The sequence below is a fragment of the Salmo salar genome, chromosome ssa06, assembly GCF_905237065.1.
Source record: "Salmo salar chromosome ssa06, Ssal_v3.1, whole genome shotgun sequence".
Taxonomy (NCBI): Eukaryota; Metazoa; Chordata; class Actinopteri; order Salmoniformes; family Salmonidae; genus Salmo; species Salmo salar.
The window spans coordinates 72,013,472-72,033,339 of NC_059447.1; the positions used below are offsets into that span (position 1 = coordinate 72,013,472).

The 19,868-nt window shown below is 42.2% G+C and overlaps 1 protein-coding gene across 1 annotated transcript in view; it reads left to right on the plus strand.

The window, feature by feature from the left end:
- Positions 1–19,868, plus strand: part of LOC106607986 (uronyl 2-sulfotransferase) — a 130,251-nt gene that overhangs the window by 88,115 nt on the left and 22,268 nt on the right. The window contains exons 2-3 of the mRNA XM_014205533.2: positions 6,073–6,116; positions 18,935–19,090. Coding sequence (XP_014061008.1) covers positions 6,073–6,116; positions 18,935–19,090 — 200 coding nt within the window. The remainder of the gene's footprint in view (positions 1–6,072; positions 6,117–18,934; positions 19,091–19,868) is intronic.

Genomic DNA, 19,868 nt, shown 5'->3' on the forward strand with positions numbered 1-19,868 from the left:
TAGTTTTTGCTACCATGTGGGTTTTAGCTTGCTTGAGCCTGCTAACTGAGGAGTGTTAATTCACCTGTTTCCATACATGTTTAATTTTAAAACATTTATCTTACAAAATAGTTGTTTAATCTAACTGCTTAACTATTTATCTGTACATGGAATTGTATATTTTACATGGAATTGTATATTTTACAGCAAAATGCCACGGGCACTATCTGATGTGTGGAGACATTTCACTGCAGCTAATGTAGAAGGAAAAGCTGTGCACATTTGCAAATAATGTGCCAAATCATATGTGAAGAATGCAGCAAAGATGCAGAATAATCTGGCCAAGTGCATAAAGTTCCCTCAGCGCTCACAACAAGCAACCTCTGACAAAAGTCCATCTACTTCTATTCGAGGTGAAAATGATTAATCAGACAACTTATCGATAGAAACAGCTCATGGTCCTCCTGGAATCAGAAGTTTTTTTGACTCAATGGAGGAACGTAGTCAGAGAAATGCTGATGAATGTCTTGCTCAAGCTGTGTATATAACTGGTTCACCTCTGATGCTCACAGGCAATGTGTATTGGAAGAGATATCTGAATGTTCTTTGCCCGGCATACACCCCTCCAACCAGACCTGCTTTATCTACTCATTTGCTGGATGCAGAGTTCAACAGAGTTCAAGTGAAAGTCAAGCAAGTCATAGAGAAAGCAGACTGTATTGCAATCATCTCTGATGGGTGGTCGAACGTTCGTGGGCAAGGAATAATTAACTACATCATCTCCACCCCTCAACCAGTATTCTACAAGAGCACAGACACAATGGACAACAGACACACCGGTCTCTACATTGCAGATGAGCTGAAGGCAGTCATCAATGACCTTGGACCACAGAATGTATTTGCACTGATGACAGACAAATGCTGCGAACATGAAGGCTGCTTGGTCTCAAGTGGAGGAGTCCTACCCTCACATCAGATTGAATCTGCTCCTCAAGGACATCATGGCACTGAAAACAGTGGGTACACTCTACAAGAGAGCCAAGGAAATGGTTAGGTATGTGAAGGGTCATCAAGTTATAGCAGCAATCTACCTCACCATGCAAAGTGAGAAGAATAAGAGCACCACATTGAAGCTGCCCAGCAACACCCATCGGGGTGGTGATGTCATCATGTTTGACAGTCTCCTGGAGGGGAAGGAGTCTCTCCAAGAAATGGCCATATCACAGTCTGCCGATATGGACAGCCCCATCAAGAGGATCCTCCTGGATGATCTATTATGGGAGAGAGTGGTAAGCAGCCTGCAACTCCTGAAACCTATAGCAGTAGCCATTGCACGGATTGAGGGAGACAATGACATCCTGTCTGATGTTCAGACTCTGCTGGCAGATGTAAGAGAATACATTCATACTGCCCTGCCCACTTCACTGTCGCTCCAAGCAGAGGAAACTGCAGTTCTGAAATACATCAAAAAGCGTGAAGACTTTTGCCTGAAGCCCATATACACCACAGTGTACATGTTGGACCCCAAGTATGCTGGCAAGAGCATCCTGTCTGGTGCAGAGATCAACAAGACCTATGGTATCATCACTACCGTGTCTCGCCACCTAGGCCTGGATGAGGGCAAGGTTCTTGGCAGTCTGGCGAGGTACACTTCCAAGCAAGGGCTTTGCGATGGAGATGCAATATGGCAGTTGTGCCAACATATCTCATCAGCCACCTGGTGGAAAGGACTTTGTGGATCTGAGGCTCTTTCCCCTGTTGCCTCCATCATCCTCCAAATCCCACCAACATCAGCCGCCTCAGAGCGCAACTGGTCCTTGTTTGGGAACACACACACCAAAGCACGCAACTGGCTGACCAATACAAGGGTTGAAAAATTGGTGGCCATCTGGGCAAATATGAGGCTTTTTAGAGCCTGACAATGAGCCATCCTCAACAAGGTTGGAACGTGACAGTGAAGATGAGGCCCCAGAGTCTGATGTTCAAGAGGTGGACATTGAGGAGGTCCAGGGAGAAGACATGAAAGCTTGAGAGGAAGACAACCAGAGCTTTAGTATCTAGACTATAATTTAATATAATACAGATGTAGAATATAATACAGATGTATGTTGAAAACGTTTTTGGGAGATGCGATGGATCATTTGGGATCATTCGATATTCCTTTTCTTTTGTTGTTCAGTGAAATCCTCCCATGTGAAGAGTCCACTAATTTCATTAGAGTTTCATTCGTAACTAAATTGTTTGTTTTATTTCTATTGGAAGGATTTAATCATTTGCACTTATGTCTACTTATGAGGTAAAAGGTTTCTGTTTCTGTCTCCATATGGTATGGTAAATATATCCAATGCAAAAAACATCTACATTTAAATTGTATTAATATTAATTTTCATATATTTCCGTTAATTCCCACGGAAAGTTTCCACCTCTGAATATTCCCCAAAATGTGCAACCCTACTCAAGTGTGAGAGAATGTATACCATAGATGTTTCTATACCAAACCATAGCATGAAACCATAGAATCCAACCATAGTCTTGTGAATGTAACCAAGGTGACTAGAGAACTAGATTAGTCTAGAGAAGAACTCCATGGAAGCTCAGTAGATTCCACCGCTCCTGTCGTTGTGGGTGGATGGTAGCTGTCTGTTTTTATAAGCATGTGCCCTGGAAGAAATTAGTTCCAATCCCCGTTGCAAATGAGAAACGCACACAGGGGGTCGGCCCTGAACATGAATGAATGGGAGGAACTGAATGTCTGTCTCTCGTTTCCCCACCCTGGGACAACCTCAGATGCCTCTGCACGACCTGCCAACCCAAGCCTCCCTCTGCATTCCTCATTAAGAATGCATTATGCATGTGTGAGTGCATGTGTATGTGCATGTGTATGTGTGTGTATGTGTGTGCAGCAGACACACCTGAGGGTGTGTGTGCAGTGCAGCTGTCTCCATATTAATATACTGTTGCAGCTGACAAACTAATGTGCCACAGAAGTGTTATAGGAAGTCACGCTGACACTGTATAACACTGACTCAGAGGCCTGCAAGGATACTTGCTGGGGTGTGTGTGTGTGTGTGTGTTTGCATGTGTGCGTGTGTGCCTGTGTGTGTATGCGTGTGATTCTGACACCAGGCCACTGTTCAGATAACTATTTGACAAGAGTCCAAACACCACAGCTATCAGAAAGGGTAAACAGGCTATGTCCGAAATCTCGCTTGTCTACTATTTACTTAAACTGCATACCTGTAGTTACTAATCATACTACGTACTACTTAGTACACACTGTTTAATAGAGTATGCAGTATGCCACGGCCGCAACATACTACTTTTGGTGCATTCAAGACAACTGGGAACTCTGAAACAAAACGAGCTCAAACTGGGAAAAATCGTGACGTCGGTGATCTTCAGGTCGAAGAAGTCGGAGCTCTAGGATGATGCTCGAGTTTCCAACTTGTATCTCCAAGTTGGGTGACCGTTCAGAAAAAATAAGGAAGGGAAGCGCTGCTAAGGTACACAGTAGTAGATCTTTGTCGACAGAAGGTAGTCTTTGGTAAAAGGGGTAAATTGGTCATTAAAAAGAAAGGAGAACCAAGGCACTCTTCATATAATTAATTTAAATGCCTTTAATTGTATAGCATGTTCAATGGAAACAAATATTTTTTTTAACTCTGATGCGTTTCGGCTGCATGGCCTTTGTCAGGGAGTATAAAGATGATAATACAATGTCTTCTTTTGAACAGCATACAGAATTCATTGGACAGATGTCTTAACAAAATGCAAACCAAGGCTAGTAGAACCACTAGAAAAGACAAAGTGGTTCTAGCCTTGAATGGGATTGGACAAAGTGGTGAGAGTAGGAGAGCCATACATTTTATAGTACACTAGATCACAGCAATGGACCACGGCAGTCCAAACATAGCAGAGGGCAATAAAGCACTGGATGACTGTTCAATTAGATTTTTTCCAGTCAGAGCACGTTTTTTTCTGACTTCCCTGTTGTCTTGAACGCACCGTCAGTTACGGCTTCGCAAATGATCCGGCAGTGGTGGAAAAAGTACCCAATTGTCATACTTGAGTAAAAGTAAAGATACCTTAATAGAAAATGACTAAAGTAAAAGTAAAAGTTACCCAGTAAAATACTACTTGAGTAAAAGTCTAAAAGTATTTGATTTAAAATATACTTAAGTATCAAAAGTAAAGTATGAATAATACAAAATTCCTTATATTAATTAAGCAAACCAGATGGCACAATTTTCTTTTTTTTTAAATTTATGGATAGCCAGGGGCACATGCCAACACTCAGACATAATTTACAAACAAAGCATTTGTGTTTAGTGAGTCCTCCAGATCAGAGACAGTGGGGATGACCAAGGATGTTCTCTTGATAAGTGCGTGAATTGGACCAGTTTCCTGTCCTGATAAGCATTTAAAATGTAACGAGTACTTTTGGGTGTCAGGGAAAATGTATGGAGTAAAAAGTACATTATTTTCTTTAGGAATGTAGTGAAGTAAAAGTTGTCAAAAATACAAATAGTAAAGTACAGATACCCCAAAAAATGACTTAAGTAATACTTTGAAGTATTTTGACTTAAGTACTTTACACCACTGTGAACCGGAATGGATCATCTGTAGCCTTACCCAGTGACCTTTCACTACAGCGAAGTGTTGTTGTTTTGGGCTAACGTTAGCTAAGTAGCTAGCATTTGGAAAGACGTAATTGGAGTAAACTGGAGTTAACTGTAGGCATAAGCATGTATCAATTGAAGAGTCTCAACTGAAGCTTGAGAGGAATGCAGTGCTGAGGCAGAGGGCTCATAATGAGGACGACTGGTTACTACTCTGAACTGTATGTAGTGAGCTTTCTGGCGCCCAAAGCTGCAAAGGCATCGCCCAAGGGTGTGCCATACATTGTGCAGGAGAAGTCCAGTGGCTACACGACTCAGCCTGGTTCCCAGAGTAGCTAGTATTTTACAAGATTGTCACCAGACTCCATCTTCATCAACCATCTCCCTGACCACCTTTCTCTGATCAAGCATTGAACTGTCCCTTATTCTTTTTGGAGGATGCATGCACTCAAAGACTTGGCCTCTATTGGCTGACCTAGCCAACTATAGCTAAGCTACTCATGACGATGTATTTCGAGTTTGTTTGCTTTTGATGCGCTTTGAGATTGTTATGAAAAGCGCTATAGAAATGAAATCAATTATTATTATAAAGATGGTTTATTTAGTTTAGTGGAGCAAAAAGCTCTGATGAAGGCTAAGAGGCTGACATGTAAGCTTCAATAAAACAGTGATAGTAGCAAGAGCAGCGTGCAGGTGAGAGTGGAATTGTTGAAAGTGTCTATCATAGTCCAAAACGTATCCGCGTGCACACAGCAGGGTTCTAGAATATTGCACTGTGGCTTTGATACTTTTTGCCAGTGAGTAGAGGTCCTCCCTTCTCTTTACATTTAAGAACAACCCAACTTCCACCTCCCCCCCTCTCTCTCAATCTCTCTCGCTCTATCTGTCTCTCTTGCTCTATCTCTCTCTCTCTCTCTCTCTCTCTCCTTGCCTCTGAATGTTGTAGAGGTGATGGGAAGTATAGCGTCTCAGTGTCTCTGGACGCGCTCCGCTCCGAGTGCAGAGTGGAGAAGAAAAGGCCGCTGTCTGGAGCCTGGTCCTGGAGTTGGAGAGTGGGCTGAAAGGAGAGCATAGATCCTCAGTGTGAGGCGGCCTTAAAAGGGACCCTTTGTCCAGAGATGAAACGACTCCACAACTGGCAGATACTGTATAAATGGGCCGTAGCTCACTCATGATGACATTCCCACACTTTATGTAGATGTGAAGGTCGCTCTGTTTTTCTTAGAGAGATAGTGACTGGCCAGGCCGGGCTATTGGTGGTTATTGACGATTTTTGTGGCTGGATATAGATTTCCTTCCTATCTGTGTGATATTTATTCAGATATTTATTGGTAACCCTTGACTTGAGGTCACTAGCCTGTGGAAATCTTAAGTCAATAAAATTGATTTTGCTGCCAGTGGATTTGCCATAATACGATTGAACACTATTGGACTGTAGCCCTGAATAAATATCTATACCTCTGTTTCTTCACAGGAGAATCCACATATCTCGATGACCACGGACCCCCAGCTCCCCGCGTAAGACCATCACTACAGCACTCCTTCTTTTTCATGAGTTTATCACTTCATCTTTCTCTACCTCACACTTCCTCTGATCCCTCTCTTTCCACCCTATCCCTCTCCTTGTTTTCTTTTTTCTTTCACACTCCCTTTTCTTTTCTCCATCTCTCTCTGATGTGCTGCCCTGTGTAAGTGAGTGTGACAGTCCAGTCCATGCAGGATAAGGGTGAGGTTTATGTCTGGAGAAGCTGTGTGTGAACATACTCTAAATACCAAATACTGACAAACACACACACACGCACGCACACACACACGCACGCACACACACACACACACACACACACACACACACACACACACACACACACACACACACACACACACGCACACACACACTAACACACACACTAACACACACACATGCCCGCACACACACTGGGCCTTGTGTCTGGCCAGCTGCATCTGTCTGCCTCTATCTCACTTATATCCCTCTGGCCCTCTCTATCTCTATCCCTTTCTATCAACCCTCATCCACACTTTCTTTGATCCCCTATTTCTACCCTTCTACTTATCACCCTTTTATCTATACTGAACAAAAATATAAACACAACGTGCAACAATTTCAAAGATTTTACTGAGTTACAGATCATATAAGGAAATCAGTCAATTCAAATAAATACATTAGGCCCTACTCTGTGGATTTCACATGACTGGGCAGGGGCACAGCCACGTGGGAGCCAGGCCCACCCATTGGGGAGCAAGGCTCAGCCAATCAGAATTTTTTTTAAATCCCGCAAAAGGGCTCTATTACAGACAGAAATACTCCTCAGTTTCATCAGACGACCCCGCAGGTGAAGAAGCCTGACGTGGAGGTCCTGGGCTGGCGTAGTTACACAGTGTCTGCGATTGTAAGGCCGGTTGGACATACTTCCAAATTCTCTAAAACAACGTTGGAGGCAGCTTATGATAGAGAAATAAACATTCAATTCTCTGGCAACAGCTCTGGTGGACATTCCTGCAGTCATCATGCCAATTGCACACATATGTGACATTGTGTTGTGTGACAAAGCTGCACTTTTTATTTTCGCCAGCACAAGGTGCACCTGTGTAATGATCATGCTGTTTATTCAGATTCTTGATATGCCACACCTGTCAGGTGGATGGATTATCTTGGCAAAGGAGAAATGCTCACTAACAGGGGGGTAAACAAATGTGTGGCCAAAATATGAGAGAAATAAGATGTTTGTGCGTATGGAACATTTCTGGGATCTTTTATTTCAGCTCATGAAACATGGGACCAACACTTTACATGTTGTGTTTATATGTTTGTTTAGTATATATCATTATCTCTTCTCTCTTAGATCCACCTCTCTTTCAGTCTCTTTTTTTCCCTGTCTCACATTCCCCCTTCTCTCTGTGGGTGAGACACATATTTCTGTGGCCTTCGTAAATGTAGCTAGGCTAGCTAGCTTTGGCTACGTGTTCAGAGTTTATCTGACGTGTGTGCGCATGTGTTTGTTCACGTGTGTGTGCGCATGTGTCTGTGTGAAGAGTCTGGCCACGTGTCTCTTTGGAGCTGATCTGAAGGTCTGGCTGTCCTAATTAAGCCTGGTAACATCTGGCCAATGTTTATATGTTATTAAGTTGACTAGGAGAGGCCTGTTGAAGTGCATACTATTAACCCAGGCTAACTTTGAGGTAAAGTACAAGCCAGAGTATTATCTGTCTGAACAGGGGCTGGTCTGAATCAGATGAGTAAAGGAGGAGGTGTTGCAATTTATGTGAAATCCGAGTTTAACACTTCTGAAATTCTCTCGATTACCAAAGCCAAACATTTTGAATTGCTTGCGGTTAAAGTGAACATATATAAGGACTCCCATTTCACTGTAGTCGGCTGCTACAAACCGCCCTCGGCTTTGGGAGATGCTCTTAACTCTCTTTCTGATGTCCTGCACAAGCTAAATGACTCTGAATTCATTCTTTTAGGAGATTTGAACTGGGACATGCTAACATCTGTATCGGACTCTTTTAAAGAAATGTGTGACTCTGAATCTTGCTCAATTAATGAATGCGCCTACAAGACCGAATCCCAGAGCACCTAACAAATCAACGCTATTGGACATTATTCTAACGAATACCCTTCACAAATACACATCGACTGGGATATTCTGTAATGATGTCAGTGATCACTGTGCAATTGCTTGTGTTAGAAATACAAAAATTACCAAAGCCAAACCTCGTTATATTTTTTTCTTACTTGATCTGTACCATAATATTGACAGAGTAAGACTGATTCACCATGTTGACACTGCCTGGGACTATTTTTATATGAAATTTGTGTCGATTTGTGATAAGCATGCCCCTGTGAAGAAATGTAGAATCAGTGGAAGGGGACAATCCCTGGTTTTCAGATAACTTGGCAGAATTAATTAGAAAGAGAAATATCTCTTGGGCTCAAGCTGGACATTCAAATGCTCCTGTTAACTGGGCCTCCTTCAGAGCGCTAAGAAACAAATGCACAGGATTGATCAGGAAGTCCAAATCAGATGACTATTTAAATGCGGCCACAGAGAACCTAAACAACCCAACCAAGTTCTGGAAGCTAATCAAATCAGTGCCAGGTTCTAGTGCATCCTCTGGCCTTCCTGACCATTTAGTGATGGATTCTAGTGAAGTGAAGGATAAAGCCCATATTGTCGGGGTTTTTAACAAGCACTTCATATCTGCTGGTTCAGTCTTTGATAATGGTGGGGCCCAGGCCTCTAATGTAAGCTCTGTTACAGTCAACTATGATATAGGCCCTCATGTCAACCATTTTAACTTTGAGCCTGTTTCTTATACTGAGGTCTATAAAGCACTAAAGGCAATAGACACAAACAAGTCTGCAGGTCCAGACAACCTGGACCCCTACCTCTTAAAGATAGCAGCTGGTATTATTACTGGACCTGTGGCTCACATTTTCAACATGAGTCACTTGACCAATTCCATACCCAGCATTTGGAAATCAGCTTATGTTCTCCCACTGCTAACGGGTGGAGATCCCTCAGATGCTAATAACTATCGTCCTATCTCCAAACTCCCTATCCTGGCCAAAGTCTATGAATCCCTAGTGAGGTCACAGTTAAAAAATGTCTTAATTGAAAATAATATACTGAGTGGGGTTCAGTCTGGCTTTAGTTTAGGGCACAGCACCAGAACTGCAGCTATGGCAGTGGCAAACGACATCATTTATGCACTTGATAAAAAGCAACATTGTGCTGCTCTGTTTGTGGATTTATCAAAGGGCTTTTATTCAGTTGACCATGAATTGTTGCTACTGACTGCTACTGACTCAGAAACATTGGTCTCAGTGAAGGGGCAGTAAATTGGTTTAGGAACTATCTTTCTGACAGAACACAATCACAGACTGCTTTTCAGTCACTGCAGGCCTCCCTTTAAGGTCTCAAACTGGTCTTGAATGTACAACAAACTAAATTCATGACCTTTACCAGAGTTAGAACTCCGCCAGAGAACGTTAGCATTGTCACATCTGGTGGCTTATCCATTGAAAAAGTTTCATCCTACAAATACCTAGGTATTTGGTTGGACGGCAAGTTGTCCTTTAAAGTTCATGTGGATAATCTTGTGACAAAGTTGAAATTGAAATTGGGTTTTTATTTTCGTAATAAGGCTTGCTTCCCGCTTATGGCTAGAAAGAAGCTTGTTCAGGCCACTTTTCTCTCTGTAATTGATTATGGTGACTTGTTGTATATGAATGCAGCCTCCTCTGTCTACCAGAGACTGGACTCTGTTTATCATGCAGCCTCCTCCGTCTTACAGAGACTGGACTCTGTTTATCATGCAGCCTCCTCCGTCTTACAGAGACTGGACTCTGTTTATCATGCAGCCTCCTCCGTCTTACAGAGACTGGACTCTGTTTATCATGCAGCCTCTTCCGTCTTACAGAGACTGGACTCTGTTTATCATGCAACCTCCTCCGTCTTACAGAGACTGGACTCTGTTTATCATGCAGCCTCCTCCGTCTTACAGAGACTGGACTCTGTTTATCATGCAGCCTCCTCCGTCTTACAGAGACTGGACTCTGTTTATCATGCAGCCTCCTCCATCTTACAGAGACTGGACTGTTTATCATGCAGCCTCCTCCGTCTTACAGAGACTGGACTCTGTTTATCATGCAGCCTCCTCCGTCTTACAGAGACTGGACTCTGTTTATCATGCAGCCTCCTCCGTCTTACAGAGACTGGACTCTGTTTATCATGCAGCCTCCTCCGTCTTACAGAGACTGGACTCTGTTTATCATGCAGCCTCCTCCATCTTACAGAGACTGGACTCTGTTTATCATGCAGCCTCCTCCATCTTACAGAGACTGGACTCTGTTTATCATGCAGCCTCCTCCATCTTACAGAGACTGGACTCTGTTTATCATGCAGCCTCCTCCATCTTACAGAGACTGGACTCTGTTTATCATGCAGCCTCCTCCGTCTTACAGAGACTGGACTCTGTTTATCATGCAGCCTCCTCCGTCTTACAGAGACTGGACTCTGTTTATCATGCATCCTTGCACTTTATTACAAATTCCAAGTCACTCACCCACCATTGCACATTGTACCAAATGGTAGGTTGGACCTCACTTCATAAGCTCAGAAAGATACATTTGTATGTGTTCATCTACAAAGCCCTTTTGGGTAATCTCCCTCTTTACCTCTGTAGTCTGTTACCATACCCGGTCTGCTAGGTGTTGCTACTTAAAGTCCCCAGGACATTCACAGTATTAGGCAAGACTGCCCTCTCTTCTTGTGCACCAGACACATGGAATAGTCTACAATCCATGCTTCCTCTAGATATGTTAGTGCCACTGAATGAATTTAAAATATTGATGGGAGACTGTTACAGAGGAGTGTAAATGCTTTTTTTAGGCTGGATCATGTTGTTGTATGTTTTAATTCTGTAATGTATTGATTGTTGTATGTTTTAATTCTGTAAAGTATGATTGTTGCTGCCTTCTTGGACAGGTCTCCCTTGAAAAAGAGACTCTGGGTCTCAATAGGCTTTTCCTGGTTAAATAAAGGTTAAATAAAAAATGGAGTAACAGTAACACTGCAATTTGTTAACTCACTGATCAGTGGGTTTACAATGGAGAGAAATGACTGATAGTGCCTCTTTCCTCTCACTATCAAGGTCCTGTTTTCAACATAGTTCAAAGCACTTTTAATTGGGCACTCATTTTAAACATAGGAGTTCAATAGTTCAATACACTTGTAATTGGTTATTAACCCAACTCCTTGTTCAGCCTTTTTGGCCTCTTTTCTGTTGTCATTTCGCATTTTAGGTCCTGAATAAAAGGTACAAATATGTATTTCCCGGAGGTTGAAAATACGTATTTTCTGGACGTTAGGGCTGAGAGATTAACCTGACATTTCGGTTATTTTTCAGTTTTAAACAACTAATTTAGTTAGTATTTTTCTGTGCACATTGCGAAGTTTCTGTAGAGATAAATCAGATCAAGCCTGAACTGTGAGATGTAGTAGGGAGTTGTAGTTTCCAACAGTCCAATATTCTATATAGTTTAATGCATAAAATGTGGTAATTAACTACAATGACTATAATACATTGCGCCCCTACTTGTCCGGTATGTGTTTCTTTTACGTGGGCTACATAAAAGACACAGAAGAATGCACAATTGAGCGGGATTGATCAGTTGCTTCACAATGTATCTCTACTTGAAAATACATGATCTAAGTGATTGATAGTTGGTATTCAGCATCATAAATGTATGCCTTATTTCCTTTGAAGACCTACCTAAATAGTGATTTTGTCAGTCAGCACTGGCAGCAGCTCTGTAGAGATGAGATGATGACTTGGAATGAATTAATAAAGTAATCGAATATAGCAAATGTAATATACACAACAACTAAAATGATTTAGTTAAAGTAAAGTAATGTGAATAAATGATGGTGAATAAGCAGTAATGGGCAGTCATTAACATCATGGGACCTTCATGAATAGTTTTATTCTGTGTTGATACAGCATTCAACCCACATAATGCATAGTGCATTTAATGTTGTAAAAAATGATCGAAACCAAAGTCGTGATTATTCTGTCATAATCAAACCGAAACTGAACCAACCTCATAAGCACTAACTAGCGGACATTGAAATCAGGTGCATTTAGGTGCTGAATAAAAGGTGAAAAGACATATTTTCCAGACATCAGAAATACATATTTTCTGGGTGTTGAAAATATATAATTTACAGATGTTGAAAAATACTTATTTTTCAGTCATTGATTCTATGGCCAAGTTTCATCTGCACATGCATTCTCAATGAAGTAAGCATTCTATCACAACAGAATATGTGTTATTGCTCCATCTGTCACATGCATTTACAATAGGTTAATTTTTTATAAAAACCTTACATCTGTCAGTAACGATGTTCAAAGTAGTCCAATCCACAGATTAAACTAAAAGACCACTTTAGCTACAATAACATTCTCAGTAACGGTTACAGACACTAGTCTGTATGCATGTTCAGGCCGCTGCATGTCTGTTACGCATTTTTGAGTGTGTGCCTGTATTTAGTCTGTTGATTATTTACCTTAGTTGAATGCAATGACTGTAAGTCGCTCTGAATAAGAGCTTCTGCTGAATAATCAAAATGAAAATGTAAAAACAAACATTTGCAAAGCATGCTGAGTATTATTCTAATGAGCTCCTCCCCCAAACAAGTACAAATCTGGTCGGTGCTGACTAAATCCAAGTCTGATCGAATCATAGACATCTAAGCTATGTTTCACAAGTTTGAATATCACAGTACAGTACTGCACAGTTAAGTACAATAGAGCACAGTAGAGCACATTAGAGTACAGTAGAGTATAGTGCAGTATAGTTTACTTTAGTAGAGTAGAGTACAATTTAGTTCAGTAGAGTACATTAGAGTAAAGTAGGGTACAATACTTAACTTTTCTTTACTTTAGTGTACTTTACTGTGCTCTACTGTATTGTACTGTACTATACTATACTGTACTTTTCTTTACTGTACTGTGTACTTTACTGTACTCTGCTGTGCTCTACAGTACTGTATTGTGCTGTACTGTGCTGTTCAAACTTGTGAAACATACAGTACCAGTCAAAAGTTTGGACACACGTACTCATTCAAGGGTTTTTCTTTCTACCATTTTCTACATAATAGTGAAGACATCAAAACTATGAAATTAAACATATAGAATCATGTAGTAACCAAAAGAGTGTTAAACAAATATTTGAGATTCTTCAAAGTAGCAACCCTTTGACAGCTTTGCACACACTTGGTATTCTCTCAACCAGCTTCATGTGGTAGTCACCTGAAATGCATTTAAATTAACAGGGGAGTTTTGTTAAAAGTTAATTTCTTTAATTTCTTTCCTTCTTAATGCATTTGAGCCAATCAGTTGTGTTGTTACAAGGTAGGGGTGGTGTACAGAAGTTAACCCTATTTGGTAAAAGACCAAGTCCATATTATGGCAAGAACAGCTCAAATAAGCAAAGAGAAACGACAGTCCATCATTCATTTAAGATATGAAGGTCAGTCAATGAGGAACATTTCAAGAACTTTGAAAGTTTCTTCAAGGGCAGTCTCAAAAATCATCAAGCTCTATGATGAAACTGGCTCTCATGAGGACTGACACAGGGTTAGAAGACCGGGAGTTACCTCTGCTGCAGAGGATAAGTTCATTAGAGTTACCAGCCTCAGAAACTGCTGTCCAAATAAATGCTTCACTGAGTTCATGTAACAGACACATCTCAACATCAACTGTTCAGAGGAGACTGTGTGAATCAGGCCTTCATGGTCGAATTGCTGCAAAGAAACCACTACTAAAGGACACCAATAAGAAGAACAGACTTGCTTGGGCCAAGAAACACGAGCAATAGACATTAGACCGGTGGAAATCTGTCTTTGGTCTGATAAATCCAAATTGGAGATTTTTGGTTCCAACTGCCGTGTCTTCGTGAGACGCAGAGTACAGTGAGGGAAAAAAGTATTTGATCCCCTGCTGATTTTGTACGTTTGCCCACTGACAAAGAAATTATCAGTCTATAATTTTAATGGTAGGTTTATTTGAACAGTGAGAGACAGAATAACAACAACAAAAATCCAGAAAAACGCATGTCAAAAATGTTATAAAATGATTTGCATTTTAATGAGGGAAATAAGTATTTGACCCCTTTGCAAAACATGACTTAGTACTTGGTGGCAAAACCCTTGTTGGCAATCACAGAGGTCAGACATTTCTTGTAGTTGGCCACCAGGTTTGCACACACCTCAGGAGGGATTTTGTCCCACTCCTCTTTGCAGATCTTCTCCAAGTCATTAAGGTTTCGAGGCTGACATTTGGCAACTCGAACCTTCAGCTCCCCCCACAGATTTTCTATGGGATTAAGGTCTGGAGACTGGCTAGGCCACTCCAGGACCTAAATGTGCTTCTTCTTGAGCCACTCCTTTGTTGCCTTGGCCGTGTGTTTTGGGTCATTGTCATGCTGGAATACCCATCCACGACCCATTTTCAATGCCCTGGCTGAGGGAAGGAGGTTCTCACCCAAGATTTGATGGTACATCGTCCATTTGATGCGGTGAAGTTGTCCTGTCCCCTTAGCAGAAAAACACCCCCAAAGCATAATGTTTCCACCTCCATGTTTGACGGTGGGGATGGTGTTCTTGGGGTCATAGGCAGCATTCCTCCTCCCCCAAACATGGCGAGTTGAGTTGATGCCAAAGAGCTCCATTTTGGTCTCATCTAACCGCAACACTTTCACCCAGTTGTCCTCTGAATCATTCAGATGTTCATTGGCAAACTTCAGACGGGCATGTATATGTGCTTTCTTGAGCAGGGGGACCTTGCGGGCACTGCAGGATTTCAGTCCTTCACGGCGTAGTGTGTTACCAATTGTTTTCTTGGTGACTATGGTCCCAGCTGCCTTGAGATCATTGACAAGATCCTCCCGTGTAGTTCTGGGCTGATTCCTCACCGTTCTCATGATCATTGCAACTCCACGAGGTGAAATCTTGCATGGAGCCCCAGGCCGAGGGAGATTGACAGTTCTTTTGTGTTTCTTCCATTTGCGAATAATCACACCAAGCTGCTTGGCGATGGTCTTGTAGCCCATTCCAGCCTTGTGTAGGTCTACAATCTTGTTTCTGAAATGTTTGGAGAGCTCTTTAGTCTTGGCCATGGTGGAGAGTTTGGAATCTGATTGATTGATTGCTTCTATGGACAGGTGTCTTTTATACAGGTAGCAAGCTGAGATTAGGAGCACTCCCTTTAAGAGTGTGCTCCTAATCTCAGCTCGTTACCTGTATAAAAGACACCTGGGAGCCAGAAATCTTTCTGATTGAGAGGGGGTCAAATACTTATTTCCCTCATTAAAATGCAAATCAATTTATAACATTTTTGCCATGCGTTTTTCTGGATTTTTTTGTTGTTATTCTGTCTCTCACTGTTCAAATAAATCCTACCATTAAAATTATAGACTGATCATTTCTTTGTCTGTGGGCAAACATACAAAATCAGCAGGGGATCAAATACTTTTTTCCCTCACTGTAGGTGAACGGATGATCTATGCATGTGTGGCTCCCACCGTGAAGCATGGAAGAGGAGGTGTGATGGTGTGAGGGTGCTTTGTTGGTGACACAGTCAGTGATTTGTTTAGAATTCAAGATTCACTTAACCAACATGGCTACCATAGAATTCTGCAACGATACGCCATTCCATCTGGTTTGCCGTTAGTGGAACTATCATTTGTTCCAGGCTGTGTAAAGGCTATTTTACCAAGAAGGAGAGTGATGGAGTGCTGCATCAGATGACCTGGCCTCCACAATCATCCGACCTCAACCCAATTGAGATGGTTTGGGATGAGTTGGACCACAGAGTGAAGGAAAAGCTGCCAACAAGTGCTCAGCATATGTGGGAACTCCTTCAAGACTGTTGGGAAAGCATTCCAGGTGAAGCTGGTTGAGAGAATGCCAAGAGTGTGCAAAGCTGTCATCAAGGCAAAGGGTGGCTACTTTTAAGAATATCAAGGATCAAATATATTTTGATTTGTTTAACACTTTTTTGGTTACTACATGATTCCGTATGTGTTATTTTATAGTTTTGATGTCTTCACTATTATTCCACAATGTAGAAAATAGTAAAAATAAAGAAGAATCCTTGAATTAGTAGGTGTGTCCAAACTGTTGACTGGTACTGTAGTGACTATGATTGGTTCAGATTTGGCCCAGACCGGACCAAATCCTAACCAATTATAGACGTCTATGATTGGGCCAAATATAGGGTGGTACGGACCGAACGTCTTGAGGACGTTGAAATAAAGGCCGGTCCAGACCGGACAAAATCTGAACCAAAAATAGACATATATGATTGGTTCAGATTTGGTCCGGACCCAACCAAAAATCTATGTCCTTGGACGTTGAAATCAAGGCCAGTCCAAACTGCAACAAAAACATCCCAACAGGACCAAAAAAAAGAGGCTAAATGCTTAGTGGGTGACTTATAGGCTACTGTAAAGCGCTGTGCTCTATGCTTAGTGGGTGACTTATAGGCTACTGTAAAGCGCTGTGCTCTATGCTTAGTGGGTGACTTATAGGCTACTGTAAAGCGCTGTGCTCTATGCTTAGTGGGTGACTTATAGGCTACTGTAAAGCGCTGTGCTCTATGCTTAGTGGGTGACTTATAGGCTACTGTAAAGCGCTGTGCTCTATGCTTAGTGGGTGACTTATAGGCTACTGTAAAGCGCTGTGCTCTATGCTTAGTGGGTGACTTATAGGCTACTGTAAAGCGCTGTGCTCTATGCTTAGTGGGTGACTTATAGGCTACTGTAAAGCGCTGTGCTCTATGCTTAGTGGGTGACGTATAGGCTACTGTAAAGCGCTGTGCTCTATGTTTAGTGGGTGACTTATAGGCTACTGTAAAGCGCTGTGCTCTTGTGTAGGCTATACTGGCTGCCTGGCTACTATTTGTGGTTTTCCCGCTATTTTTCTTCCCTCTTTTCAGATCAAAGTTTTGCCACAGCTAGCTACCATTAGCAACCACATCAGAGGGGTTGTACTGGGGTGGCTAAGCCCCTAGGGTTCCTTGCCCTCTGTGAGCTAATTCTAACAAACCCAGATGTTTTTTTTCTTCATACAAACACAGCAGATATGTTATCACTGCCATTAGAATGTGATAAGCTAAGAGGTCTGGTATTACTACAAAAACAGAGACATGGTAGGCCTGTTTAACTGACTCCCTGGAACCAAATGTCGTTCTGTGCTGTGAGAATTGATACAGAGTTGACTGTCTTATTGTTTCACACTTTCAGAATTATTTCATTTCTTAGCTGGATCCAATTCCGCTGTCAGGATGTGCAAGAGGAATATTTCGTTTTTTCTAGCGCCAGACTGTTCTGGCCATAGGTTTTGATTGAATACAGCCCTCTTTTCTAAACCTTTTTCTATTAAATAAACCCACTTTAGGTCTAGAACGACCTCATACAGTGTTGATGATGTTTTATCAAAGGGGAGTGAAGGGTGTAAACCATGTGACACGACACAGACAGACTCATGCCTATCAACACAAGTTGTGCAAACAAAGTTATCACAGGGGATTGTCATCATCCCACCCTCTTTCAAGCCCAGGCCAAACAACACACATATTTCTGTTTCCACCCGCTGCCAGAGCATTTTATCCTCTGATGATTTCCTGTAACTCCAGTAATCTGGAAAAACAGGAAATACGTTGTTGATAAAGTGACGGGCTGTCCTCAAATTGATACGTGACAGGCCCTGTTTTTACTGTGCTGCTGGGGCGAGGCAGGCAGGGATACAGTTCAGGATAGAGGTGCAAAATGAAGTGGTGTGTGTGGCCCTAACCGCTCTGGGTTTCATCATACAAAACACTGTGGACTGGGATACAGGAGTTGTAGGTCATGTAGGGGTAAACATGGAGAAAAAAAACACACACACACACACACACACACACACACACACACACACACACACACACACACACACACAAAGGCACAGACATGTGGACCACTACTCTAAAATGCCTGTCATGGGGTTCAGCACCATCCCCTAACCCTGAGTTGTACTGCAGTAGACATGTCTTCAGTGTCCCTGTCAGATGTGTAGAATGTCCCCCAGGGGGAATCTCAGCTACCATTCCAGACTGGGAATGCCGGCAGGAATTTCCCGCCGCTGAATTCTTCACTCTTTGTATTTGTAATAAAAAAAAGGCTTCATTGAAGTCATGACAGGGAAAAGGTTAGGAGCATCCCTGACGACACCTTTCAGATTTAACTGTTACTAGCTTTGTCCTTCTTTCAGTGATCCTTCTGCTATCAGATGGAATCCAGGGATGCGTTACAGTGACCAGTGTGTGTGCTGTGTTTGTATCTGTATGTGTGTGTGTGTGTGTGCCTGATAAAGCACTTCGTGTGGAGTTTATCTGCAGGATGGCAGGGCATCGGGGGTCGAGTGAGAACAGCCCCCTGGGAAAATAGACACAAAAGACAGGTCAGAGGTCAGAGAGGAAGGACAGAGTAAGAGTTAAGAGAAGGAGCAGTCCAATCCCTTTGGCAGTGTTCCCCTTCTTCACTTTCTTTTCTTCTTTCCTTTCGTCCTAACCATATTTGAATTCGTCCTCACTTACTTGGTGTCATGTTTCAGCTGTACCTACCATCATTCTTACCCTTATCTTAGCCTTATGTTACCTCCAGAAGGCAATAATCATGGCTTTGGTTAGCTAATTGTTATTTGATGAGATCATTGTTGCTGCTCTCCGTCTCCTCAGCAGTGTGTGTTCTATGTTGTTCTCCCATTCAGGTGCTGCCGTTCCCCAGTCAGGTGGTGTATAATCGTGTGGGGAAGTGTGGCAGTAGGACGGTAGTCATCCTACTAAGGTTATTGGCAGAGAGACATCAGTTCAACCTGGTCTCCTCAGACATCCACAACAAGACACGCCTCACCAAACATGAACAGGTATGACACGCGTCACCAAGCATTAACAGGTATGACACGTGTCACCAAGCATGAACGGGTAAAGATGGAGAAAGGGAGGGAGATCAGTGGTGGTTGAGGGGGTGTGCTTTAAGGGTCAGAGATGGGAGGAGTGGGGAGCGTTGCCTTGTTGTATGATGACCGGAAGCAGGGCCCGATTACAAAATTGCCACGCAGGGGCACGTGCCCCGGGGCCCCCAACCTCCAGGGGGCCCACAACCCATTTTCTTATGTTTGATAGCACACGATAGCAAAATGTGTGGAATTGCAGGAAATTAAGTTTAAAACTGCAAAATGTTCTCTCAGCCTCATGTCAAAATGTGTAGAATGGCAGGAAATTAGCTTTAAATCTGCAACATTTTATCTCAGCCTCATTGCAAAATGTGAACAAAAGCATGAAATGAGCTATAAAACAGCAAATGTTTTCCCCTGCCCCATGGCAAAAACTGTAGAATTGCTGGAAATTAGCTTTAAAATTGCAACATTTTATCATGACAAAATGTTTAGAATAGCATTATAAAACAGCACATGTTTCTCTCTGCAACATGACATTAGGACATCACTACCACAAGAAGTGGTAGTGATGTCCTAATGCTATCACTTAAAGCTGTAGCACAGCAAGCTACTGTATTGTCCTTCAGTCTTTCTAAGAACAGGCTGAAGGGATGGGAAATGTATTTTTATGATTTCCAAGAACATCTTAAGGACATCAACACAGCATTTATAGAGGAAGTGCTGCGTGTGTTTAAAACCGCATCCC